At 44.3% G+C, this 27557-nt stretch overlaps 1 protein-coding gene across 7 annotated transcripts; it reads right to left on the bottom strand.

The window, feature by feature from the left end:
• Positions 1-1920: 1920 nt before the first annotated feature.
• Positions 1921-26932, bottom strand: LOC114663661 (tumor necrosis factor receptor superfamily member 11B-like). Of its 7 annotated transcripts, none has more exons than XM_051935989.1 (6): positions 26831-26932; positions 13340-13724; positions 11127-11303; positions 5375-5935; positions 4008-5194; positions 1921-3703 (listed from the first exon to the last, which is right to left on the bottom strand). In XM_051935989.1, exons 1-4 carry the CDS (start codon positions 26843-26845, stop codon positions 5589-5591), a joined length of 924 nt encoding a protein of 307 aa, XP_051791949.1. In that variant the 5' UTR covers positions 26846-26932; the 3' UTR covers positions 1921-3703; positions 4008-5194; positions 5375-5588. The 7 variants fall into 7 exon arrangements, with proteins under 7 accessions (XP_051791949.1, XP_051791955.1, XP_051791953.1 ...); XM_051935995.1 differs by lacking the exon at positions 1921-3703 and adding an exon at positions 3815-3903 and having other exon boundaries at positions 4517-5194; XM_051935993.1 differs by lacking the exon at positions 1921-3703 and adding an exon at positions 3919-4007 and having other exon boundaries at positions 4469-5194.
• Positions 26933-27557: the final 625 nt, after the last annotated feature.

Genomic DNA, 27557 nt, shown 5'->3' with positions numbered 1-27557 from the left:
ACTTCACTTTCCTTCCAAGTATTTAATTAAACCCAATAATGCATGATAAATACACACAGGTGTAAATGGTAACAAATTAAATGGAGAAATGCTGGTCTCTTTTGTCATTTGCATGTTATTGCTAATTAGGAGCAATTAAAAACCAAGAATACAGCTGTTTAAGACTAAAATAAGCAATAAGGGTTCAAAATCTTAATGAGTAAGACCACTAAAGTGAAGCAGAACTGTTAATTGAACAATAAGTGCTTCTTATTAAGCAATTGGGTTGGAGCAAAAACCTGCAGCCATTGTGGCCCTCCAGGACTGTGATTGAGGACCCCTGCGCAAAACCCTCTCTATATGAAATTCTCTTCTTATAATTTGCGCACCGATATCAATTGGTCGCTCATTCATGAACGGTGAAGCCCTGACTGGATGACTTCAACGCACGGACACTGATTAAGTGTGTCAGCTAATCCTTGTTCACACAGAACAAACTGCTTCGAGCAGGTTTGAGGATTTGGATGTGTTGCTATGACAACACATCCAGCAAGAGTTTCGAAAAACCGACAGATCAGGATCAGGCCAAATCGTCAACAATTACATCCGGCTAAACAAGTAATCCACGTACGAAAAATACCCCCCTGGTGTTAAAGCAGAAACCTTGACCATCTTTAAGAAGAAATTGAATGAGATGTTGGGACAGCTGAGCTGTTAGCTAAACATACGAGCTTGATGGGCTGAAGGGCCTCCTCTCGTTTGTCAAATTTCTTACGTTCTTCTGTAATTAAACCTTTTTAGTCTCCAGCAGAGCAGACTGCACGGGGGTACAAGTAAAATACAATTTATTTTTGTAGAGCCCAAAATCACACAAGAAGTGCCGCAGTGGGCTTTATCAGGCCCTACCTTTTGATAGCCCCCCCCCAGCCTTGACTCTCTAAGAAGACAAGGAAAAACACCAAAAAAAAAAACCATTGTAGGGGAAAAAATGAAAGAAACCTCCGGAAAGGCAGTTCAAAGAGAGACCCCGGTCATCAAGCTGTCTCCCCCTATTGGCCATTCAACAATTGAGTCAGTGCTGAGCCAGCCAATCCGACTTTGTCTAAGGTTTGGGGCTCAGTGGCACCCCCTGGTGGTTACAGCTCAAATCCTGAGATCTCATTTTTTCCCCCCAGGATGGTGTTGGATGTAAACATAAACTGAAGCTCCTGACCTGGCTCTGCAGGATTTGACACATTGTGCTGCTGCCACATATTAGATAATTGCATGGATAAGCAGGTGTACAGGTGGTCCTAAGAATTACCTCAGCCAGTGTATAATCCAAAGGGTTCCATTTTGAAGAACAAACGCAGTTAAAGAGTTGGGGGTCCCCGAGGGATGACCCGTTTAATTGGGCTGGTGAATTTAGGCCATCAATAAGCGGCCACTGTATTAAACCTCAAGGTGCTCCCCAGAGAGTGGTCTGCAGGTCTGGGAGTGAGCGACCACTTTGGGACTTCAATAAAGGTGGCACAGGAAGAGGCGGGTCTTGAGGACGCCAGGGTGGATGTGTGGTCACAAAAAAAAAAAATCCCCTGGGGTGTGCTTAAGCAGTCCCTCTTACTTTTGGAGTTCATTGACCTCTTCACACGTACAAAACTTTAATAAAATGATCAAAGCCTTTGCTCTTTCCCCGTCTGTATGTCTTTATTATATGACATTTTAAGCCCCCCCCCCCTTTACTATTCCTGATGCCCTTTCACCTCCTCGATGATACTCTGTTTGCTACTAAAATACTGAAAGAATCTCTTTGGGGTCCTGCGGTGGGTTGGCACCCTGCCCAGGATTAGTTCCTGCCTTGTGCCCTGTGTTGGCTGTGATTGGCTCCAGCAGACCCCCGTGACCCTGTGTTCGGATTCAGTGGGTTGGAAAATGGATGGATCTCTTTGGGTCATCTTGGCCTTTTCTGCAAAATTGTATTTAATACACTAATCTTAAAAGACAGTACACAAGACAATGCTAAATGTTAACAAATAAAATAACAATAAATAACAACAACAATAAACATTTCAGGAGGAAAAGAATGGAATGGATGTTAAATAAGATAACATTCAGAAAAAGAATCAATGCCAGCAGACAGACCAGAGCTCTCCGAAATCCAGTGATGTCCTGTGATGAGGACGCCAGACAGGCTGAGTAGTAAGAAGAGACACACTGAAGACCAAGCCCCCCTGTTTTAAAGTAAAATAAAAGTTGGGGGGTAAACCTGTACCCCTCCGGGCCACCCCTTTATGTAAATGCTGCTCCTTTCAAAAGGCCCCCCCTCAAGGGATCAATCCCATTGCACTAAATTCAAAGCTGTGATCGGCCACCGTGTCACCTCTCCTACCATCGGAATGGCCTGCCTGTCCACTGATGGTGGCTTCTTCTTCACCACTTTCAAAGCTACTGAATGCTGGGGGGCACTGCAGTTCCTTCGGACACTGAAGTCATCGCTTTTTGGCCCCTCCACTCACACCAACATAATTTTTTTTTACTAATTTGAATCTGTACATTGAATCACTGTTTGGGAGCCATGATGTCACATTTGATAACATTAGAGCATTAGAACAATCTAGACGAGAACAAGCCGTTTAGGCCAACAAAACTCGCCAGTCCTGCCCACTGAAATCCTTCAAAGTGACATCATAGTGAGGTTTGAAGGTCCCCAAAATCCTACTGTCTACCACACTACTTGCTCACTTATTCCATGTGTCTCTATGTAAAGAAAAACGTTCTAACATTTGTGCAGAATTCACCTTTAACAAGTTTCAGGCTGTGTCCCCGTGTTCTCGTTGAACTCATTTTAAAGTCACCGTCTCGACCCACTGGACTAATACCCTTCATCATTTTAAGCACTTCAGTCAGGTCTCCTCTTCATCTCTGTAAAGGCTCAGCTCTTTTTAATCTTTCCTCATAACTCATCCCCTGTGGTTCAGGAATCAGCCTAGTCGCTCTCCTCGGGACTTTTTCTAGTGCTGCTATGTCCTTTTTTGTAGTCCGGAGACCAGAATTGCATACAGTACTCCAGATGAATAAATAATCGATAAATGATACATTTTATAAACTGATCACTTCTATTATTTAAGTCTCGCTCTGCTAGCCATGTAAGATGCGTTGAAATCTAATAAGCTAATTTTTGTCCTTCCAGCACTTACTCTTTGTTGGACGTTTTCAGCATTTGCAGTGCACCATCTATCAGAATGTATTTTGTAAAGTATGTACTAATACAATGCATTACAAATACTTGTGATAAAACTTTTTAATACTACAAATGTTTGTGATGTGCAAGCTGTTGGAATGGCAAATGTAATACATTTGTCTCTGTTGTATGCCCTTCGATTCGTAATATATGTGATGTGCTTTCTGATGGAATGATAAATGCAATGAATTACTACAAATGTTTGTGATGTGCTGGCAAATATATTATCATATGTCTCTGCTATATGCCTTGGGTAATGGATTAAAAAAACAGTGTTAATGTAGGTGATGCACCATCTGCTGGAATGACAAATGCAATGCATTTTATGACTCCAAATGTTTGTGATGTGCCACCTGTTGGAATGTCAAATGCAGTACATACTGTATGTCTCTGCTATATACCTTGGGTAATGGATTGAAAAAACTGTTAATGTAGGTGATGCACCATCTGTTAGAATGAAAAATGCAATGCATTGTATGACTCCAAATGTTTGTGATGTGCCACCTGTTGGAATGTCAAATGCAGTACATAATGTATGTCTCTGCTATATGCCTTGGTTAATGGATTAAAAAACAGTGTTAATGTAGGTGATGCACCATCTGTTAGAATGACAAATGCAATGCCTTTTATGGCTCCAAATGTTTGTGATGTGCCACCTGTTGGAATGTCAAATGCAGTACATACTGTATGTCTCTGCTATATGCCTTGGTTAATGGATTAAAAAACAGTGTTAATGTAGGTGATGCACCATCTGTTAGAATGACAAATGCAATGCCTTTTATGACTCCAAATGTTTGTGATGTGCCACCTGTTGGAATGTCAAATGCAGTACATACTGTATGTCTCTGCTATATGCCTTGGGTAATGGATTAAAAAAAACAGTGTTAATGTAGGTGATGCACCATCTGTTAGAATGACAAATGCAATGCATTGTATGACTCCAAATGTTTGTGATGTGCCACCTGTTGGAATGTCAAATGCAGTACATACTGTATGTCTCTGCTATATGCCTTGGGTAATGGATTAAAAAAAACAGTGTTAATGTAGGTGATGCACCATCTGTTAGAATGACAAATGCAATGCATTGTATGACTCCAAATGTTTGTGATGTGCCACCTGTTGGAATGTCAAATGCAGTACATACTGTATGTCTCTGCTATGTGCCTTGGGTAATGGATTAAAAAAACAGTGTTAATGTAGGTGATGCACCATCTGCTGGAATGACAAATGCAATGCATTTTATGACTCCAAATGTTTGTGATGTGCCACCTGTTGGAATGTCAAATGCAGTACATACTGTATGTCTCTGCTATATACCTTGTGTAATGGATTAAAAAAACAGTGTTAATGCAGGTGATGCACCATCTGTTAGAATGAAAAATGCAATGCAACTGTCTCTGTGATATACCCTTAGATTCGTAAAAGGAGTATTAATGCATGTGATGTGCCATCTGTTGGAAAAACAAATGCAATGCATTTTCTTATTAAACATATTTGTGATGCACCGTCTGTTGGAATGACAAATCCAATTCAACTGTCTCTGTTATGTACCCATGGATTCATCATTGCAGTTTTAATGTATGTGATGTGCCATCTGTTGGAATGGAAAATGCTATGCATATGTCTCTGGTATGTACCCTTGGATTCATAAAAGTAGTATTAATGAATGCCATGTTCAATTTCTAGGAATGACAAAAAGCAATGCATTTGATGACTATGAACGTTTCTGATGAGCCACGTGTTGAAATGACAAATGCAATGTCTTTGTTATATGCTGTGTCCTCCTTTGCCGTAGACCATCCTCAGTTATAACTGTCAATGTCCCGGGAGAGGGAAGAGGCCTCTGACTGCGAGCACACGGGACATCCCACCGCCACTCACTGGATACAAACCAGCTGTTATGTGGCTAAAGGGGGCTTACAGTTCAAAAAGAAATCCTTCCAAGCTCATACAAGTCTTGTCATTTCTCTTAAAATCCTTAATGCTTAATCTAATCTATGGTGGTGGAAACAGACCCGCCAGCCCATCACAGTATGGATGGTCTAATCCACCTGACTTGTGTGAATGGGAGTAGCCAACGCAGACAGACTCGGGAGGGACGGGGGGCACAGAATTCAAATGCTGGAGCCTTCACCTATCAGGCCTCGGTACAGTATTACCCACTGTGCCACCCACTTTATATGACCAGCACACTAACAACCATATTGAAGCAATTGTTACAATCAGTAAAATAATAAAAATAATAAAATCATTATCAGGGGGGCACCTTCTGAGCCCAAGTCCTAAAGTGCAGACGATGGCGTGCAACAGAATCCCACACTGAGTTGATTAAGAAGTTGGTTACACTGGAAGCGCTTTTTCCAAGAATGGCAGTGCCCGGCAGCCACGGTCAGTTTCTGTCAGTGCCAGCATTTAAACAGTAACTGAGCTTCAGAGTTTCATTCAGTCGGATCTTAAGGAATTTCCTCTTCAGCCTCCGGGCGACCGTATGCAGATTTGCTTCTTCCAGCCTTGATACGAGCTCGTCCGGGATGAGCCTGTAAGCGGTTTGTAGAGCCGACCACTTCTTGACGTAGGACCTTATCAGCTCCTTCGGTGAGTCGTGCTGTTCTCTGTACACCACGTTCTCCCCCTGCTCTTTGAGGAGGGTCCGGCCGAGCTTCAATAGCTTCTTTTGATCGAGCTTCTGACGGGCCAAAAACTCTGACAGGATATCTTCATATTGGGAAAGGACACCTGGGAACGCAAGCATTATTTATGTTAATATCTGACATCTGTAGGTGACCTCCAGCACATGGTGCCTCAAACTGGCATATTTAGGGCATTGTTTGCTGTGTTTTGTTTTTCAATTAGAAATCTTAAAAGATAAATGTGTCACCTTTATTGAAGAAAAATTTAAAAAATCAGGTTTCCGTGTCTCTTGGTGATTGGGCAGCGTGGTGGTACGCCAGTCTAAGGAACACGCCACAGGTATAGGGGGGGCCGGCTGTGCACCATTCCTGATCCCTGGCAGTGTGTTACGGCTGCCAGGCTGGCTGCGGCTTATCTGACGCAGGGAAAGCACAGTGGTCTGGGTGGTGAGAATTGGATTTCATCAGGCTTTGTGTTGGCCAAGTGATGATCGGATCGTCGCCATTTTGCTTCTTGGTGGTCTCTGGAGCCTGAATATTCCAAGGTTATGGATCAGCCTTCCACTGTCATGGAGATCAGCAGTGTCTGTTGAAATGTTCGGGTGTCAACTTGGGACACGTTGTTTATGGGTAGCGCTGTCATCTGTGGGGGGTGGGGTGGTCTTTGTATTGTCATTAATCTCTATGTATTTTGTTTTAATATTTAATTTTAATTCTCAGTTTTACTATTCAGCACTTTGTGGCTTTTGTCTGTGATGGGCGCTTTATAAATAAATTTTTACTTTACTTTGACTTACTGTCAATCAGGGGTCCTCCACTTTTATTCCTCTACAGTCCACCAGGGTAACACGAGAATATGTGAGGTGCCCCCCCACAGCCGGTGAATCCTTCAGGTGACTTAGGCAGCAGCTTAGGGTGTCATCGTCTGAAGGGGCACCGTTAATGAAAGGTAAGGGGGCACCGACAGGGATGTCTGATGATACCAAGTGGGCACCGTTACCCACTGGGCACCGTTTATGAAAGTTAAACTGCACACGCTTCATACACTGAGGGACATGTGCACGCTCTTTGTGGTACTGAAGGGGCACATGCTCTCTGGACACTGAGGTGGACCCCCAACCCCCCCACCTCCGACAATGCCAAGTGCCCACTATAGATGGACAATGAGGGGTGTTGTCCGTGCTGCTCACCGTGTTCACTATTGAAGCTGCATGACGTATGCCATATAATCTGTCAACCGTCACTCCTCTCCTAATGCGAGTCGCTCACCTCACCACAGAGGAGGGCAGTGCGTTTTTTAAAAATGTGACGTACTGCGTGTTTGCCACACAAAGACCACTAAAACACTCCATCGTGGACCTTACCTCTGTTACACTGTTGTTATTTTATTATTAGCTGTTCTTCTTATTATTTATGGATTTGTTTCTCTGTGGCTGAAGGATCCGGGCTGGTAACTCAAAGGCTGCTGGTTTGAATCCCATTACTGCCAGAAGGGATCCCACCCCGGTGGGCCACTTGAGCAAGGCAATTAAAACGTGCATTTGCTCCAGGGGTCCTGTTCAATTAGCTGACCCTAAAACTCTGAGTAAGTTGGGGTATGCGAAAAATAAATTCTGTATACAAGGCATATAAAGTAAATTATAATTACTATCCCTTTGAACCCAGCCACAGGGGATGCACAAACCAGTGTGTTTCTTCATGCTGGTCCCAAGCCTGGATAAATGGGGGGGGGGGGTTACGTCAGGAAGGGCATCCGGTGTAAAAATTTGCCAAATCAACATGCGGACAACAATACAAAAAGATGATCCGCTGTGTCAACCCCAATGGGAGCAGCCGAAAAAAGAAGAATTACTATCCATTTCAAATTATTCACTTACCTATAATTAATCAATCAATTAATTGATTGATTGGTTGATTGATTGATTGATGAATATATTAATAGCATAGTGTAATTTGTCACCTGCTTTGCACTTCTCCTGTGTTTATGTTGATGTTGCACTGCGGCGGTCCCGTTATTTCATGACACTGGACACTGCAATATGACGTATGGATAATCTGTATATAAATACAGTGCATCTGGAAAGTATTCACAGCGCTTCATCACTTTTTCCACATTTTGTCATGTTACAGCCTTATTCCAAAATGGATTAAATTCATTTTTTTCCTCAGAATTCTACACACAACACCCCATAATGACAACGTGAAAAAAGTTTACTTGAGGTTTTTGCAAATTTATTAAAAATAAAAAATTGAGAAAGCACATGTACATAAGTATTCACAGCCTTTGCCATGAAGCTCAAAATTGAGCTCAGGTGCCTCCTGTTTCCCCTGATCATCCTTGAGATGTTTCTGCAGCTTCATTGGAGTCCACCTGTGGTAAATTCAGTTGACTGGACCTGATTTGGAAAGGCACACACCTGTCTATAGAAGGTCCCACAGTTGACAGTTCATGTCAGAGCACAAACCAAGCATGAAGTCAAAGGAATTGTCTGTAGACCTCCGAGACAGGATTGTCTCAAGGCACAAATCTGGGGAAGGTTACAGAAAAATTTCTGCTGCTTTGAAGGTCCCAATGAGCACAGTAGCCTCCATCATCCGTAAGTGGAAGAAGTTCGAAACCACCAGGACTCTTCCTAGAGCTGGCCGGCCATCTAAACTGAGTGATCAGGGGAGAAGGGCCTTAGTCAGGGAGGTGACCAAGAACCCGATGGTCACTCTGTCAAAGCTCCAGAGGTCCTCTGTGGAGAGAGGAGAACCTTCCAGAAGGACAACCATCTCTGCAGCAATCCACCAATCAGGCCTGTATGGTAGAGTGGCCAGACGGAAGCCACTCCTTAGTAAAAGGCACATGGCAGCCCACCTGGAGTTTGCCAAAAGGCACCTGAAGGACTCTCAGACCATGAGAAAGAAAATTCTCTGGTCTGATGAGACAAAGATTGAACTATTTGGTGTGAATGCCAGGTGTCACGTTTGGAGGAAACCAGACACCATTCATCACCAGGCCAATACCATCCCTACAGTGAAGCATGGTGGTGGCAGCATCATGCTGTGGGGATGTTTAACAGCGGCAGGGACTGGGAGACTAGTCAGGATAAAGGGAAAGATGACTGCAGCAATGTACAGAGACATCCTGGATGAAAACCTGCTCCAGAGCGCTCTTGACCTCAGACTGGGGCGACGGTTCATCTTTCAGCAGGACAACGACCCTAAGCACACAGCCAAGATATCCAAGGAGTGGCTTCAGGACAACTCTGTGAATGTCCTTGAGTGGCCCAGCCAGAGCCCAGACTTGAATCTGATTGAACATCTCTGGAGAGATCTTAAAATGGCTGTGCACTGACGCTTCCCATCCAACCTGATGGAGCTTGAGAGGTGCTGCAAAGAGGAATGGGCGAAACTGGCCAAGGATAGGTGTGCCAAGCTCGTGGCATCATATTCAAAAAGACTTGAGGCTGGAATTGCTGCCAAAGGGGCATCGACAAAGTATTGAGCAAAGGCTGTGGATATTTATGGACATGGGATTTCTCCGTTTTATTATTTTTAATAAATTTGCAAAAACCTCAAGTAAACTTTTTTCACGTTGTCATTATGGGGTGTTGTGTGCAGAATTCTGAGGAAAAAAATGAATTTAATCCATTTTGGAATAAGGCTGTAACATAACAAAATGTGGAAAAAGTGATGAAGCGCTGGGAATACTTTCCAGATGCACTATATATATATTCTGAACCCACATAGTAATAAAACAGGACAATCTTTACAAATCAATAGACGTTGGCATTGTATCTGATCGTGTTCAGCTCTGATGGGAGAGCGTTCCCCACGTGGGAAGAAAAGCACATGGCAATCAGCAGCTAAAACACACGGAGCTCTGATCTCGCTCTCAAAGATGTCAAACGTTACTCCTTAACAATCTCTAGATGATTATCTGTCAGTTTTACAATGCATTGAAGACAAAGGATGAACGAGAGAAATGATTTCTAGTGTAAGGGAGATGGAGCGAAGAGAACTGTGGTGAATTTTCAATGAAGTTTCGGGGAACTTCAATAATTAAACGTTAACTACGTTCTTATTTTTATCCGTTGTGATGTACAGTTTCAAGATGAAAGATGAATTCAATTTTCAGGCCGGATACTCTTCAATAGTAATGAGTGACCCCCGCTGAATTCATTTTTTCTTCGAATTTTACGAAAACACTGAAATGTTGGAAAGTTTCAGTGAACTCTGCGAAATGCGTTATTAAAGTCAGAGAGGAAGGAGAAGCTGAAGTCGTTCCGAGTGGGTTATAATGGTGCAGTGGTCTTTTAAGTGTTCCTGGGGGCTTAGAGAAGCATCTGCCAACTATGCTGGACTGATGGTTGTGGCCTGAGCTGAGAGGCAGCAGTGCCAACCTTTACACCACCCGATCAAATTACACTCCGAGGGTACAATTCTCCGAGACAACTTTGTCTCTCCCGGTCTGCGTCTTCTGAGCTGCTATCACTACGACTAATGGACACCCACAGAGCCTGTGATGCAAGGGGTCAGTGTTAGATACTCAGGGTGGGCTTCCCTGTCACTACCCAAACTGTGCTACATAGCAAGGAGCACAACGGGCTTAATCCAGAAGTGAAGACACAACATGCAATGAATTTATGTACGACCAAAAAGTATTTCCGGAATATTCTCGTTATCGTCAGCTAATGTACCCCTCATATGGAAACACTTCCAGTTTTTTTTTTTTTTTTTGTTTTTTTTTAAACACACACGGGTTGCAAGACAGGCTGGAGTACCAATCTGGTGCTGACATCATGCATGCATTTATTCATTATAAATTATTCATGGATGTGCAAAGCAGATTGGGCCATGGTGACGCAATTTGGGTAGTGACATCTCCATCCAACATGGCTGCTACAGCTCTGAGGTGTCACGCTAGCCTTGCAAAGCATCATGGGGCACTGGTGGAAAAAAAAAATTGTCTAAATTTGCAAATTTTCTGGGAAAAATGAAGTCACTGGCTAACCCAGCAAATTCACTACGAAAAGGGCTTTGGCATTCTCAGGACGCTCACATTTGTATAATTAAAAGAAAAACAGCAAATTCAATAAATTAGATGAGGTTAACAAACTAGCGGTGTATGGATTTAAACACACAGCTCCACATTCACATTGCATGTTCGCATCCCACCTCTGCCACCATGCACTTCAGCAGCCAGCACTCCACTTCTACTGCTGCTTAATCTTACTTTGAGGGGCTAATCATCCTGAAAGATGGCACGGCACATGGTGGGAGTCACTGGCAAAATATGGGGAACAAATTACCTGTTGATCTGAGATTCTCACAAGAAATGCAGAGATTGTCGTGCCACGTCGTTCCATTCAAAATCTGCAGTTGAGATTTGCAGTCTGTGTGCTTTTCACAGGCCTCTTGGCTCGAACTTACTGAAGAAAAATATCCAGGCGGGCATTTCTCACAGACGGTGTTGGTGTGCGGTGTGCCTGTTGAAAGAGTCAGTGTTAGTCGGGGCCCTCCATCTTCATAATATGCAGTAAGGCCATGGCAGAGTCTGGAACAGTCATCAGAAAAGAGCCTCTCAATGCATTAGGTGTTTTAGCTAAATGCTACTGCCTGCGTTACTTATCATATAGTGCCTTTCTATATATATATATATAGTGTCTGTCTGTCCATCTGTCTAATCCTGCCAACTACGCTATCTATCTATCTATCTATCTATCTATCTGTCTGTATGTCTATCTAATCCTGCCAACTACACTATAATATGTATCTGTCTGGCTGGCTGTCTAATCCTGCCAACTACGCTATCTATCTATCTATCAATCTGTCTGTATGTCTACCTAATCCTGCCAACTACACTATAATATTTATGTCTGTCTGTCTAATCCTGCCAACTATGCTATCTATCTATCCGTCTGTCTGTCTGTCTGTCTGTATATCTAATCCTGCCAACTACACTATAATATCTATCTGTCTGCCTGTCTGTCCGTCCGTCTAATCCTGCCAACTACGCTATCTATCTATCTAATCCTGTCAACTACACTATCTATCTATCTATCTGTCTGTATGTCTATCTAATCCTGCCAACTACACTATAATATCTATCTGTCTGCCTGTCTGTCCGTCTGTCTAATCCTGCCAACTACGCTATCTATCTATCTATCTAATCCTGCCAACTACACTATCTATCTATCTGTCTGTCTATCTATCTATCTAATCCTGCCAACTACACTATCTCTCTATCTAATCCTGCCAATTACACTATAATATCTATCTGTCTAATCCTGCCAACTACACTATCTATCTATCTGTCTGCATGTCTATCTAATCCTGCCAATTACACTATAATAATTATCTGTCTGTCTAATCCTGCCAACTACGCTATCTGTCTGTCTAATCCTGCTAACTATACTATAATATCTATCATAAGGTGCCTTTCATATCAGTCTATTACACAGTGCCTTGCACATCTGTCTGTCTTAAACTGTTTTTCATATCTATGACTGTATATAGTGCCTTTCACATCTATCTATCTATCTGTTGTTCACTGCACCTTTCAAATAGCTATACTGTTTATAGTACTTTTCTATTTTATACTGAGTTTCACAGCCTTCTTTCTAGCACTCTACCTATTACTTAGTGCCTGTTATGTCCAATTAACTGTCATTTTGTCGATTTAACAATGACTCTCCTATCTATCTGTCTGTCTATTATATAGAGCCTCTCATATACAACTACGATATATCTGGTATGGCAGCAACGGGGACTACCTATAGCAGCGGACACCATGGCAGAGTGTTTGACTTCTTCTTTTATTATCCTATTACTGACATGCGATGCACTGTAGATCTGTAGTACAGTTAAAACTGTACGTGTTTTATATATTTATCTAACTATAACGTGTTATTATAATAACCACAGCGGTTTATATAAAAGCACGGGCTACAATGAAGCCTTCGAGCACCTGACGCACATTACGAGCTGAAAACGTGCGGTGCGTCCCCGAGCAAAGCAGAAGTGACGGACTCGGCCGCAGCGCTCTGATCTCGGGGCCCCGGCCCTCCAGTCCTGCTCCTCCTTCACTTTCTCTTTTCCTTTCCTCGCCCCCCGTCTCTTAGTCGTCATCAACGAGAGCTCACTGTAGTTGTTTCTTTATATTTACTAAAAGTAATGTCGCCTGATCGACCTCATCTGACTCAAACGAAACGTAAAAAGTCACTTATTCCTCGAAATCCAGAAACCGTCTCTTTGAAAACACTAACTGCGCTCATCTAAATGCGGCCCTGTGTGATCACAGAAAACGGATGAGTGGACGGGCGCGCCTGTCAGATGATCACCAACTGCTACGAGCTACTGAGCCCAAAACGAAAAGTGCCGCACACGCGCACCACCTCAGTTTGTCGAACCGTTCGCTTTTCCGCCCAGCTGCACTCTCTCACTCCTCCTGGTTTATCACGCAGGCCTTAACTCAAACAGCACTTTGATTTGTTCAGTGAGCACGGAGTGCAGCGGCCTTTACCTTTGTGCTTGACGCCATTTCCGGGTGGACACGCCACGTGTTTGATGCAGAACTCGTGGTCCCAGTAGTAGCCCTCGTCGCACTCACAGACCCTGTTCTGGAAGCGGTTGCACTCCTCCTTGACGTGTTGATTCTCCTTACAGAACACGTTGCAGTACTGACACTTGCTGATGTAGTTCCAGTACTGAGTGTAGTGCTTTTCTGGACACGGCGCGCATTGACTCTTGTGGGTGGCCGTGCAGTGCTGCACCAGGTACTCCCCGGGGGGACAGCGGTCACAGGTGAGCTTCTGGCCGCTGGCTGGGTCTTCACGTTGGTAAGTGTACTGTCCGGGCCATTCCAATAAAGCATCTGCTTCAAGGAAGAGGGCCAGAAGGATCTGCAGCTGGAGAAGAAAGGAACAAAAATATACAGAAAGGACCAGTAAGTGATTTTTAATAAATTATTAGCCTCAAAATGCAGACAGGCTAATATTTAAAAACCTGCCAGATTGGGAGAAACGTGAGGAGAAAATACAAAATCTACACAGAGACAGCACTGGGACCAGGGGCTGCGAGGCTCTCGGCAGGACTGACCACACAAACGTCCTGCCAGCTTGAAGGACCTTCAGCCAACTGAGAAACTGAAGTCCTTCCTTATTTACTGCCTTTGATTTCCTGCATGCTAAGCTGATTTACTGTCAAGACTGAAGTGATTGTACTAATGCACAAAGAAAATTAATAATAATAATGACAATAATAATAATAGTAATGCAATAGTAATAAGGAGTGTGAAGGCCGTGCAGTGATTAGTGCTGCTGCCTTCGTGTTCCTGACTCCTGGATTGCCAGTGTCCACGTTGAGATTTCAGAGAAAACTGATTTTCCTCCCAGCAGACATAGAGGTTTGGTAAACTGGTGACTCCCAATTTGATCTGAGTGGGCCCTGTGATATGCTGGTGCTCTGTCTAAGGGTCAGCTCCTGTCTTCTGTCCACGGCTACCAGGATAGGCTCCTGACAACTGGGTTAAGTAGGTTTGAGAGTGTTGTGTTAAAATGTAACAATCTGTGTGTGTGTGTATATATATATATATATAGTGGAATATGGCCGGCCGTTCATCCCGGCCAATACCCCCAAGCCGCCAGGTGGTGCTCTCCCTGCAGCATGGAGGTGCCCCAAAGGCCATCAGGGAATCCTGGACAATGGGGTTTTTATCCACAGCCCTGCTGGATACCATGGGGGCCGCTAGAAGACGCTGCAGGGAGGCCTAAGGATTACTACGTGCCCTACGCCCCGGAAGTACGTCTAAGTCACAGCGACAGGAGGAATGACGTGCTTCCGGGATGAAGAAGAAGAGAACTTTTTATCTGACCCGGAAGTGATGGAAAGTCACCTGGGCTGGGGGGTTGGAAACACTTCCGGGTCAGGGACTATAAAAGGACCATGGGATATCCCAGACGGCGAGCTGAGCTGGGAGGAAGGGTAGTAACGCGTCTGGGAGTGGAGGACTGTTATTGATTAGTGATTTGTGTGTTATTTATGAGTATAGTGGAGTGGAAGGTGCTTGGTGCACATTGTAATTATAAAATAAATAATAATTGCACTTTTATCTGGTGTCTGGAACAAGGGTTCAAGGGAGCGATAGCGCCCTCTATCTGTTACAATATATAAAATATATTATTATACAGTATATTATTTTTTACCCATACACACACAAACATATATATATATGTTTATGTATATACTTGATTCTTGTAAGTCTGAGCATTATCCTCTGATGAAGACCCCTGGCAGGGGTTGAAAGCTCAGGAATAAAAACTACTTTATGATATGTGATTCATTTTTTCTCCCTTTGTGGATCTCCAGCTGCAAATATGCAAACCGTATCACAGACCTTCTCTTCCATTCATACATATATATATATATAGTGATGGAACCAGGGGCGTCAACGAGCCCCAACCCCTAACACGAACACACAAAGAGTCCCGGGTTCAAACACAGGTCTGTTTATCACACCACAATACTCATAGATTTCTCTCTCACCACCACACTGCCCTCCTCCAGTCGAGTGTTGCCTCTCTTTCTCCCAGCTCCAACTCTGGCCTAGATAATGGAGTGCAGTCCCTTTTATTACAGACCCGGGAGTACTTCAGGTGCCAGGGCGATTAGCCAATGGAAGTACTTCCGGGTCACATGGAAGTCCATTATAACAGGGAGCTTGTCTCTCTAGAGTGCCGTCTCACAGTACCCAGTGACCCTAGCAGGGCTGCTCTGCCGTACTACATCTCCCAGCATGCCCTGCTGGCTTCCCACTAGGGACAGATAGGTGTGGCTGTTGCCATCTAGTGTGCTGGGGAAGGAAAAAAAAACCCCAGCGACATCTTCAGTGGGCTGTCCGTGTACCCCTTCTAGTCCTTCCTTCTGGGTCTGATTTGCTTCTCCTCCCCGGCCAGGATGTCTATCTGCCTACTAGGAGCCTCCCATCCGGGTAAGGAATCATCCCCTCTTCTCGCCAGGATACCCATTCAGCATCTACAATATATATATATATGTGTGTGTGTGTGTATATACTAGTAAACACTATGTGTATTGTAACAGACGGCTGCAGTTCTTACCCAGCTGGGACAACAGAGGGCAGTCCCTGTGGCTTATTATGGGTTTGGAGCATGGGAGTTCAACCCTGCTGAGACCCGTGGCCACCACCAGGGGGCGCATGGGGAAAGGCTGAGCCCTTCTCTGCAGAGCACTTCCAGCTGCTCTATAAAAGGAGTCGGGAAGAAGAGGGATGAAGCTTGCCAGAGGATGAGGAGGAGTGGAGGCAGAAGGACAAAGAAGAAAAGTGCTGTGTGCTGTTTGCTTATTGTCATGTTGTGCTTGTGCAGGTGGGAAACAACTATTTAGAAATGTTTCCCACGAGTAGCTGCAAAATAAAAGTCTTATTTTGTGCCACACTTGGGCTTGTGATTGTTGTGTTGGGTGTTTGGGGAGCTCTGCGCCCCCTAGTGGTCACAATAATATATATATATATATATATATATGTGTGTGCATGAGGAGATGGCTTACAGGTTCCAGTGACTATTGTCACCCACCTTTCCATCACTGATGGTGTCCATGCTCCTGGACCCGCCCCTTCCCACCATCTAATTTCAAAACCTGGAAAACCAGCTACCTGCGTCAGTTCGGCTTTGGACTTGTGTCTGCAAAGATATCTCCGCAACTAACTTTGCATTTATCTCCATAAATCCTTTCAAATTATTTGGGATTACCAAGGTGAAATCCCCCAAACTCTTTACCTGTGTTCTTTATATCATTTCACAGTGGTGTAGTCGGCAGGATTTTGTTTAGAGATGATGTCAGTGACGGAAGGGCCGGTTTGCAGGGGGAGAAAGAGAGAAAGGCTGAGATAACAGCGTAAACCCCTGGCACGACGGGTAACTACATTCACTAGAGCCCTTAAGCTGCCCCCTACATACAGAATACGCCCTCACTTGGTGTCTTCACTGGGCTATGGCGAAACAAGAGAATACCATTAGCAACAGAAGCCACTGTCACCATGGAGTGGTAGTGCTGACCTCATCCTATTGGGGCAAAGGCGCTATATAGGCGTTGACCCGACACAGACTGACAACGGAGGCACATAAAAATGAACCAAAATGATTTATTTTCTTCAGCTGGGGACCATGTCTTCCCCGTGTCCCTCCACCCAAACAAAGTCCCAAAACACACAAAAGCACAAAGCAAAGCATCACCACAAAACACTCTTCTTTCTCCTCCAAGGCAGCTTCGTCCTCCTCCTCCCGACTCTGGCACCTGGAATGGTGACTGTCGGCTCCTTTGTTAGCCCACCCAGGTTGACCTGCTTCCGGCTGCGTTCCTGCCCAGACAGGCTCATTAGGCCGTGCAGCCCAACAGGAATGAGCTCCGGTGTGATGCAACCCAGGGGGGGCTGCCACCAAGTGTTCCGGGGGACGTAGTGTGCATCCCATGGCTGCTCCCCCGGATCCAGTGTCAAAGGGGCATCCCGACCGGGCATGGGTCCCGGCCATCTGCCACACTATATATTGTCTCTATCTTATATATAAACGTCTACGCATCGAAGTGTGTGTGTCTGCTGGAGTCGGGGTAAGGGGTCCACCTCAAAGGAAACAGAAACTCACTTATCCACTAATAACACAAGCGAGGCAAACACGTCGGCAGAAGGAATCCTCCTAGGAGAGACAGAGACGCCCAGAGGAGTTCCTTTCAATTTCCTGACATCTCGACATTCTGACGATTTCAGTAGTTTCTAGGACCTCAGGCTTTTTACAGTACGGGCTTACACAGCTACTATTATAAATATACTGTATATTGCACGAGTATATGCACTGTGAGTTCGTAAGGCCCACAAACTGAGCACTTGCGAGATTGTGCCTAAGTGCCCTGTGCCATTGTGACATACTTTTAATAAAGCGATTGTCACAATCCTAACCTGCATGTTTTTTCCACATGAACATCTGTAAGCCTACACCTGCCCGCCCCTGTATATATATATATGTGTGTGTGTATATATTTATATTATATATTTATAAGCAGTGGGCATATGCAATATCTGCTGTTGGCACTTGGCGATGCAGACATTAGCAGCTGGGGGTCTTCAGCCTTTGCCACTTAAGGCCACTGAGAAGAACTGTGGGTGGAGCTCACTGGACCTCACCCATCCAATGAGGTTTACAGGAGAGGGCACTTTGTGGCACACTGCTGCAAAGAAAGGAAAGGGTTAAAAGGAGGAAGCCGTGGCAGAGACAAAGTGAAACACAAAGAGGATCACCGACATGAAAAGTGTGTGTTACGGTACGTAAAGAAACAAAAGAGCCTTCTCTGTGCTCCACAACAATGGAGAAGATGCCTGAAGGTAGTAAGGTGAACAGGTTGTGACTCAGATGACTGGGGTTTTCCTGGCTTTCCCCCCCCCCTCTAGACACCACCTAACATGTGTGCCTTGTAGGTTAGGAATGTCACCTCCAATGATTTTCTGAGCAGAACTCCTTATCTTCTGCCAGGCTTTGCTACTGAGGGCAGTGCAGTTCCCATGCCAGTTAGGACGCCGTCAGTGGTGCGGGTTTGAAGAGTTTACTAAACATTTCCAGCCGCCTGAGATAGAAACGGTGTTGTTGTGCCTACTTTGCCACTGTTTTGGTGTGAACAGTCCATGTGAGGTCTTTGGTGATGTGCAGGAATTCACAACTGCTCCCTCTTTCCATGGTAGTCCCATTATTGGTGACAGGGGAGTGTACACCTCCTCCACTATTATCTATTTGATGGAGAGGCTCTTTTCTAGTCACCAGTGCTTCAGGACTCCTTTACGTGTTGGAGAGAAGCCCCACCACTGCTGTGCCATCTGCCAGTTTTACAGCGATGTTAGACCTGCTCCTGGCCGTGCAGTCACGGGTGAAGAGCTAATGTGGGAGAGGACTTAGCACACATCCCCGAGGGGCTCCCGCATTGAGAGTGACTACGGAGGAAGTGATGCCACCTGGACCAAACAAGTGGTGCCAACCTGACCAGAGGTTTGGCATAGCAGCTGCCATACAGTTGTAACGGCCGACCCCTTACCCAGCTGGCAGCCACATCTCCAAGAGCTGTGGCCTGGATAATTTACTGAGGTTAAATCTAACTGTCAAGCCGTACCTCTAACAAATTAAACTTTTCCCCCACAATTGACGGTGTAAATATAACCACACAAAAGCAGATATGTAAAATTAAATGATTAATTATATTAAATGAAATAACAGGACAAATGCAAAATAGAAATAAACACATATATAAATATAAATATCCCTCCACCACAGCAACAACGAGACACCACCATATATAAATACAACAAACCCTCCCTCGGCCCTGTAACATAACAGACAACGAATAACAACAATGAATGATATACGGGATGTCTGATCGTGAATTAGAGTCCGGTTGTAAAAACTGTCCTGAATACGGATGACTGAACTACAGAAAAGTGAGTCGTTTGATTTTCCCGGCAATTGGAGCAACCTCACCATGATTTCTCAGTGTGTGGTGGATGATGTTCTGACCCCGGGGTCTCTGCAGATGAGGGATGGAAGACAGTCCGGAGGAATGAAAAACAAACTGGTGCGAAGGCGCGATGTGAGAAAACAGCAGGTAAGTTGGATCTGTGGTTGAAAAAATGGTCTCCTTCTCTTCTCTTCTCTTCTCTTCTCTTCTCTCTCAGCTATTCCCTCCTGATTGCTTAAATAGTCCTGTGACAGATGTAATTGATTAATAGTGAACAGGTGTTTTCCAGGTTTGGGGTTGTGGTCTCCTTCCATCGTCTGAACCCCTCACCGTCACTGATACACACATAAACAGCAAACGGGACGATGGAAACAAGACGCACGTAGTACTAACATTTGACAACACTATAAACTATGTAGCCCTGCTACATCCATAACCTTGGACAAGGAAGGCTGAAGTGCAGCTTGATGTTGGCCACATGGATAGCGTCCAGCTTGGAGTTAGTGCTGATACCCCTTTGAATCTGGAAATTGACTGGACCTGTTTGAGAAATGACTTTGGCTGGACCTAACCATTTAGGCCCACGGTTTTCAAACTGTGGTACGCGTACCACTGGTGGTACTTCAAGTCATGCCAAGTGGTACTCGTGTGGTCCTTTATTTTCCACGAATCGATGTTGCTAGAATGCCAATATGTTGCATATAATCATATATAGTATAAGTATACTACTGTAAATGTGTGGAAGACTCCAAGCCAGGTTTTATTAGCGCGGGCACCCATTTCCTTAATTAGTTTAATATCACTTTAACGTCATAATTATAGTCATTATAGTGATTATGGTGACTTTTTCTTCAAAACAACACGGGTGTAAATTAACGATTCATTGACTGTGGTACTTCAGTTTACTGGTCCTCACGGAGTTTGGAAAAGTTTGAAAACCGTGGATTTAGGCGCTAGCTTGGCGGAGAACCTTTTGCTGGCATCCGAGAGATGGTGAGCTCTAATCCAGACCAAATCACCCGGCTGACAGTGCGCTTCCTTACGCCGGGCATTGTACAACTTGGCATGTCTGGATGTCGAACTCACCAACCTCTGTTGGATTCTCTGCTGTAATTCCTCAAGTTTAAATAAATTACTGTAACTGGTGGTTTCTGGACTATGGACTCTGGGAAGGAGTCAGTCAAGTGGTGCCCTCTCTGAGGAATCTTAAAAAATACCATCGCTGTCTGCCTTTAAACATTTCCCCGATCAACATGTCTGTAGTGAGTGCCGAGCAAGACGACACCATTGCTTTGTGTCGCGGTCAGAGCGTGTTCAGCGGTGCAGGAGGTGGTGGATTCCTTGCAGATCACCATGGACCTGAGGAGGAATGACTGGAGGATGTCTCACCTCTGTGGGATGATCTGACGCAATAACTGACCCGGCTGGATGAGAAAGTCCGTGAGGTTGCTGAAAGTGCGCTGGAGTGTGAAGATGCCTTGCGGGCTCGCATTCAGCAGCTCCCAGGAGGAAATAAAAGAACACATCAATGAACAAGTTCAACTCCTGGGGCAGGAAATTGTGTTGTGCCTCCAGAGGCGAGATCAGCGCTGGCAAGAAACTCTTCAGGGGGAGGTCCGAAGGAGTCTCCAGAAGTTACATCAGCCACCCTGTCATTTTACGCCGTACGGGTCTCGTGGGGGGTGGTGAATACATCAATTGGCCCTTTATTCCTGGGGTGCGCCTTTCCTTTCCCAAGTTAGGGGCTCCATATAACATCGATGATGTCCTCAGCTTTGTGGAAGAAGGAGAGTTTGGCGTCAAACCTCCTATGGTGAGTGTTGATAAGAGGATAACACGTCAGCCAGAGCTAAATCAGAAGAGGGCAGTGATGTTAGTTCAGTCTGGGCAGACGTCAGCCCTGGACCAGGTCACATGCATCACTGGTGTCACTGCGATGGCAAATGGAAACGAATGTGAAAGCAGACATCCAAATTCATAACGAAGGAGCAGTTACAATAAACTAACATCCAGCCCTGAGTCAACATCAAGTGAATGAAACAAGAAGAGCAGATCAGCAGGAGTTTCCATTGACATTTGTTTCTATGTCAGGAAAAAGCAGATGGAAGCTGCAATCCCATAAAGTAAAGGGAGGGGAGCCGGAAAAACGGAGAACAGTTCAGGATGGGTTCATGTTAACCAGCTGCCCCATGCTGCTGTGGCTGTGCTCTGAATGGTCACATCGGCACTTTTACTTTTAAACGTGGTAGAACATTGGAGATAAGCAGTAGTTACAAAGAGCTCCGAAATGCAACCGAGATCAAACTGAAAATGAAACTCGCCCTTCTAATTACCAAATGGAAAGTGAGAAAATGTGAGAAAGGTCAAGAGGATGGACTATTGAAAGACTGGAGGATCCTCCAAATGAAGAATGGGGGGAAGCGTGCAACGGGTAACAAAGAGAAATCATGATAGCATCTACCAAATGGAGAAGCTGCTTATTCCAAAACAAGCATCGGAGAAGCCCATGCAAGCCAGCACTTGTGGGAACTAAAACTGGAGGAATCATCAGTCCATCATACTCACCTCGACGCCAGTCTCCAATTAATCCAAGGCTTGCATGTCTTTGAGGGAACAAAAAGAGGAGCACCTTGAGAAAAGGCCAAGCGGATCATCGATGACTGAGGCTACGCCCTCGCTAATATATCTTCATTTTCATTGACATTGTATTCCCCCCAAAAGGCCGCACCACCAGGAACTGCAATAATAAATCCAGAATGCCTGCCACAGTCCCTGCCATTTTGTTGTTACAACCTTCTAGTATTTACACCTGATTGGCTTAGAGAGCGTGAGGGGGCGGGGCGTACTGTTGTGCCTCGTCGTTTTGTTTTTAAGTGCAGGCGGGATGGAGTAAAAGTCACATGGACATCATGAAAGAAATGCGGCTCTTTAATGGCACTTCACTGCTTTTTATGTTCCTAAAGGGCGATGTCATTTATGGAAGAAAGAGTTCTCCATATCTGAAGTTGGTTATTTGGGAATACGCGGACCAAACAGACATCTTTCATGTACAGACACAAGCGGATTAAAAATAGCTGAACTTGGGTCGAGTTGTTGTATTCAGTGAGCGTCTCAGGAGTCCAGTGAGGTTTCACAAATCTGGGGGGGTATTTTTCATACGTGGATTACTTGTTTAGCACGATGTAATTGTTGACGATTTGGCCTGATCCTGGATCTGTCGGTTTTTCAAAACTGTTGCTGGATGTGTTGTCATAGCAACACATCCAAATCCTCAAACCTGCTCGGAGCAGTTTGTTCTGTGTGAACAAGGATTAGCTGACACACTTAATCAGTGTCCGTGCGTGGAATTCATTCAGTCAGGGCTTCACCGTTCATGAATGAGCGACCAATTGATATCGGTGAGCAAATTATAAGAAGAGAATTTCATATAGAGAGGGTTTTGCGCGATCAGCAAGATCCTTTATTGCTCCCGGAGGAAATTCTTTTCGAAAGATACCGCTTTAGCCGAGGGGGAATATTGAACCTCAAAGATTTATTAGCACCTTATATTCGAAGTCAAACTCGGCGAAGTCGGGCTCTCACCACCACACAGACAGTAGGCATTGCTTTGAGGTTTCTTGCAAGTGGCGCTTTTCTTATATACTGTAGGCGATGCAGAAAATCTAACTAAAAGTGCAGTTTGCCAGGCAATTCGTAAAGTCTGTTTGGCTCTGAAATATTTCCTTCGGGTTTTCATAGTGTTTCCTGGACACCTGCGTGTGCAGGCCCGGTCTTAGGTATTATGGGGCCCTAGGCGAAAGGGGGGTCCAGGGGCCCCCCTGGAAGCTCTGTGAAATGCGTGAAAATTAGACCAAGGAGTCAATCCGGGGCCCCCCAGACGCCAGGGCCCTAGGCGGTCGCCTACTTCGCCTATGCCTAAGGCCGGGCCTGATTGGGACAAATAATGCTGTAGTATATTTAAGTATATATGACAATTGCTCACTCGGACAATTTGTTTTGGGGGCCCCCAAGAAGGCGGGGGCCCTAAGCTATAGCTTGTGTAGCTTATACGTAAATCCTGCACTGCCTGTGTGTGCAGACAATAAAAGAGGCGTTTCATGCCATTGCAGGTAGGTAATACACAGGCTAAAACACCCACAGTACCATAAAGAATCTCACAATCAGCCTAACATTCTCATTACCCAGGATTTCCAAATGTGATTGAGGCACTGGATTGTACGCAGATCCGAATAATCAGACACAGCATCTTCATCAAATATTTGACCTTCGTCAATATCTCATTGGTCAGACACAGGTTCAAGGGATATGACATTCCCTGCAACCGACCCAACAAAAAAGAGGGCTATATGGGACATACCTATGACACACATCGATGACAAATATGCAATGACCATCCTTTACCTGACATGAAGTGACCACTGCATCCTGCCACTGGTTCTGAGGAGGAGCTTCACCGTGGAATGCCCTCAGAAACAGGGCGATGGGCATTTTGCGGGAGAGCCAACTTTTCTGCAGGGGTTAGGTCTGGACCGCGTGGACCTCCACCTGTTTTTTTGCTTGTCTGCCTTCTTATTAGCTTTAAAATTAATGTTTTTTATATTATACTAGACAAAGAGCCCGTTTCCACAAGAAACGGGCACGAGTGGAATAGTAATAAGTATAAGCACCACAAACCACAAAAATCACAATGCGTAATTTGACCTCGAGCTGTAGTTCAAATCGCCTTTCAGGCCTCTAGAGCTTTAATCGAAGTCGCCTTTCTCTTTGAATTTTCGCGGCCGTAAATCCGCCCCCTGCCGCGATATCGGTCTCGTAAGGTTTTTCGGGCAGCTGCGCAGAAGGCGACTGTGCATTCGGCTTCGGATGGATGTGAGTGAGTGAATGAATGAGGAGGCTGGCGAATTATGTATTAAGATATGATTCTTTATGTCAACAATTCTTTAAATAGTTATATACCAATATTTACCAGATTGAAGTATATTCTTATACTTCACTTTAACCTGTTCCCATGTTCTCCTTGTGCTCACTTTTGATCTGGAATTATGACATATTAAATGTGAATTTCCCCTTGGGATTAATAAAGTATCTATCTATCTATCTATTATATAGTGCCTTTCATATCTATCTATCTATCTATCTATCTGTTATATAGTGCCTTTCATATCTATCTATCTATCTATCTGTTATATAGTGCCTTTCATATCTATCTATCTATCTATCCATCTAATCTGACACATATGAAATGAAACGCTGCATTCAGTAAGTACAATGCACACTACTTAGGATTTAATTTGTCGGTCACTTTTTGCCAGCCGTCTTTTCTGGTTTGGGCTGCTATTGCAGTGTTACCCCTTGTGCTTATTAAATCCTGAAATTCTTCATGTCCTTCGAATAAAAGGTTGTGTGAGAAAAAAAAATGCGCCCGTTGTTTCGTCATTTTGTTACAGCCTATCAAAGACTTGCTGATCATGTTTTCTAGACTCGATATATTTGGGCGCGCGCATTCATCTCGGATGATTCGATCCAGCTCGACTAACACGGCTGCGTTTGAAAAACCGGCTTATCTCGGATGAGTGTCACCGGCATTAACTCATCCAAGAAGAGGCACCTGATGTCGGATGATTTAAGCGACGTACGGAAAATACCCCGCTGGTCGATTCATCTTTTATTTCTAGTATTGTTTGGCTCTACATGAAGAAAGATTCGTCTTGCGGATGATTCTTTTGAGAACCAAACTATAGCATCGCTTTAATTTTCAATATTGAAACGTCTCCATTCTCTTTATAGCAGCTACTAAGAATGGAGACTCGGAAGACTTAAATAAAAATCAAGCCACCATCTCCAAAACACAACAAAAAAAAAACTGCAGCTGCCTAATTAAAAAGAAAGATCGCATAAACGGACAGGAACTTTCAAAGCACAGAAGTCGAAAATCAGAAAATCCATCTGCCCATCCATTTTACCGCTCAGCTCATGCAGGGTTGCGAGAAGCCCTCAGGTTTGTGCGCTGGACGGGACACCAGGAGAGCTGAATGTGAATGATCGGAAATCATTAAATGTTAAATGACGTGTGGACGACCTGATCGATCGATCGATGACTTCAGGGTAACGGCATCGGATTAAGCGCGTCAGTCCCTTTTGTCACCTGCGCGTTACCGGACGACAACGGCCAAAGGGCACAGCAGAGGCTCGTAAAAAGTGAACAATCTGGGGACAAAGCTTTATGTTTTCTAAATCCACTGTACATTCTAGTCCCGTAAGCGCACACGAAATGAGTTATTTATTCAGAGCTTTCATTCGGTTTATAATTTCGTCAGAATTTTTACTTTATTTATCTATAACTTATTATTGTTATTATTAACCTGACGCTTTTATTCATGACCATTGACAGCATCTGAGATCGCATAACTGGTTCCATTTTTTCTGCTTTTCCAGTTGGAGCTCAGGCAGGTGAAGTGACGTCCTCAGGGTCACACAAGTAGTGGGATTTGAACCCACAAACTCTGAGTTTAAAATTGGAAGTCTTAACCACTACAACACACTGCCCGTAACGTGGAGCTGAATGTATTGCCTATCCTGCATTTGTTATTAATGTCATCTTTGGTTTTATTCCTATTGTATTCATTTGAATATTTGCTAAGCACTTTGGGCATGGGAAAGGCGCTATATATTTCTTAAAGGTCGGTGTTGCGTAGTGGATAAGACTTTAAACTTTAAACCCTGAGGCTGTGGGTTTAAATACCACTGTGTGACCCTGAGCAAGTCAATTCACCTGCCTGCGCCCTAAATGAAGAAACAAAAGAAATGCAACCCATTGTATCTCACATGCTCCAAGTTGGCAAAATAATATGTGTATTATTATTGTTTAAAGTTCAAATAATAATGACATGTATGAATACATTGATGAGAAATTATATATAAACTGACCCGCGACTCCCACCAGGGAAAGCGGTTACAACAAATAAAACGAGACGAGGATAAATCAATACATATATTTGCCAAATGCGCTCCTTAAGAGTAAAAACCAAACGCATTCAGTAGCATCATGAACTATCAATGTCTTGAATCAAATTTCGCAAATGTGTTTGCCATTCATTTTTAGAACCCGTTATCTTTCCAAAAGATACAACGCATCCCTTTTCGCGTCCAGCAGTAGACGGGATTTCTGTTCACCGAATATTTGAATTTTCCTCACTAGCAGCTTCTTCATCTTCCGAGAAAGCCACTCACACAATTAATTAAAAATAAAATTAAAAATAAAAATCAGTCGCATTTCACTTCTTACCGCAAGCCGTTAAAACCCGTTCTACAAGCAAAAAAAATGTCGGTTAAAGGTGCGCGCCGGTCGTCAGGTCACGTCACCTCACTGTTGTCAAACTGTAAATCAAGTAAGTGTCAGGTCAGAGACCAGAAAACAACGCAGAAAAAGACAACTTCATCAGCAGAGCGCAGGATCAGCTCACCGACCACAAACGACACGCGTTGTAAGAAGCGCTTCACTCACCTTGGCTTTCAACATTTGTTAGGTCTGCTGTCCTGGGATTGCGCGCTCCGCGGAGTGAAGTACGCATCGTCCTTTATACGCTCGTCGCACTCCACCCCCTTGGTGATTGTTTCCATCGTGTTATGTGAATGCAAATCATATGAGCAAATCTTTACGTCTGCGTTTGAATGCATCACCTCATTTGCATTCCCCAAATTAGAACCTGCTTATCTCTGCCAGGGTGATGGGGAGCCGGTACCCGCGCGTACTGACGGCATTGTCCCCAATTCGGAGTTCCTCCTGCATTGTAGAGCGCACTCTGCTAAGTTAACACAGACTTGACCTGCGCTTCTGCCGTAAGGGAAGAACCTGTTAATACATTCGATATAGATAGTGGGGTATCGGTTTGAAACGGGAACCCATATCATTTGAAAAAGACCCGAAATGAAATGCTGCGTCACGCGTCTGTTTGCGCGGTCAGTGTATTGTCACGTAAAGAGTTGTAGCGTAGAGCGCCGCTGACTCACTCGTTATACTCGAATTAAAACGTGATGCTGTCAGCGAACACCCTCGTTGTGACCAAGCACGTCTAATTGATGACATCGCATTGATGTACTTTGGGGATATTTTATTATTTGTCATTAGTAGTATAATCATCAGGCTTGGACGAATTTAAAACTAATGTATTATTACAACGTAAACGGTCACCAAGTTTGTCGTTTCCAGCTGAACCCGCTTTTCGGGTCGC

Source organism: Erpetoichthys calabaricus, chromosome 13, assembly GCF_900747795.2.
Source record: "Erpetoichthys calabaricus chromosome 13, fErpCal1.3, whole genome shotgun sequence".
Lineage (NCBI taxonomy): Eukaryota > Metazoa > Chordata > Cladistia > Polypteriformes > Polypteridae > Erpetoichthys > Erpetoichthys calabaricus.
The sequence above is the reverse complement of the archived record's forward strand: the minus strand, read 5'-3'. Positions and strand labels throughout refer to the sequence as shown.

What these genes read in the sequence shown, in the direction of transcription:
- LOC114663661 (XM_051935989.1), bottom strand. An exon ending in AAATGGCGTCAAGCACAAAG is followed by an intron (nt 11,304 to 13,339) that starts GTAAAGGCCGCT and finishes CTCTTTCAACAG; the next exon opens with GCACACCGCACACCAACACC. An exon ending in TGAGAATCTCAGATCAACAG is followed by an intron (nt 5,936 to 11,126) that starts GTAATTTGTTCC and finishes TTGCGTTCCCAG; the next exon opens with GTGTCCTTTCCCAATATGAA.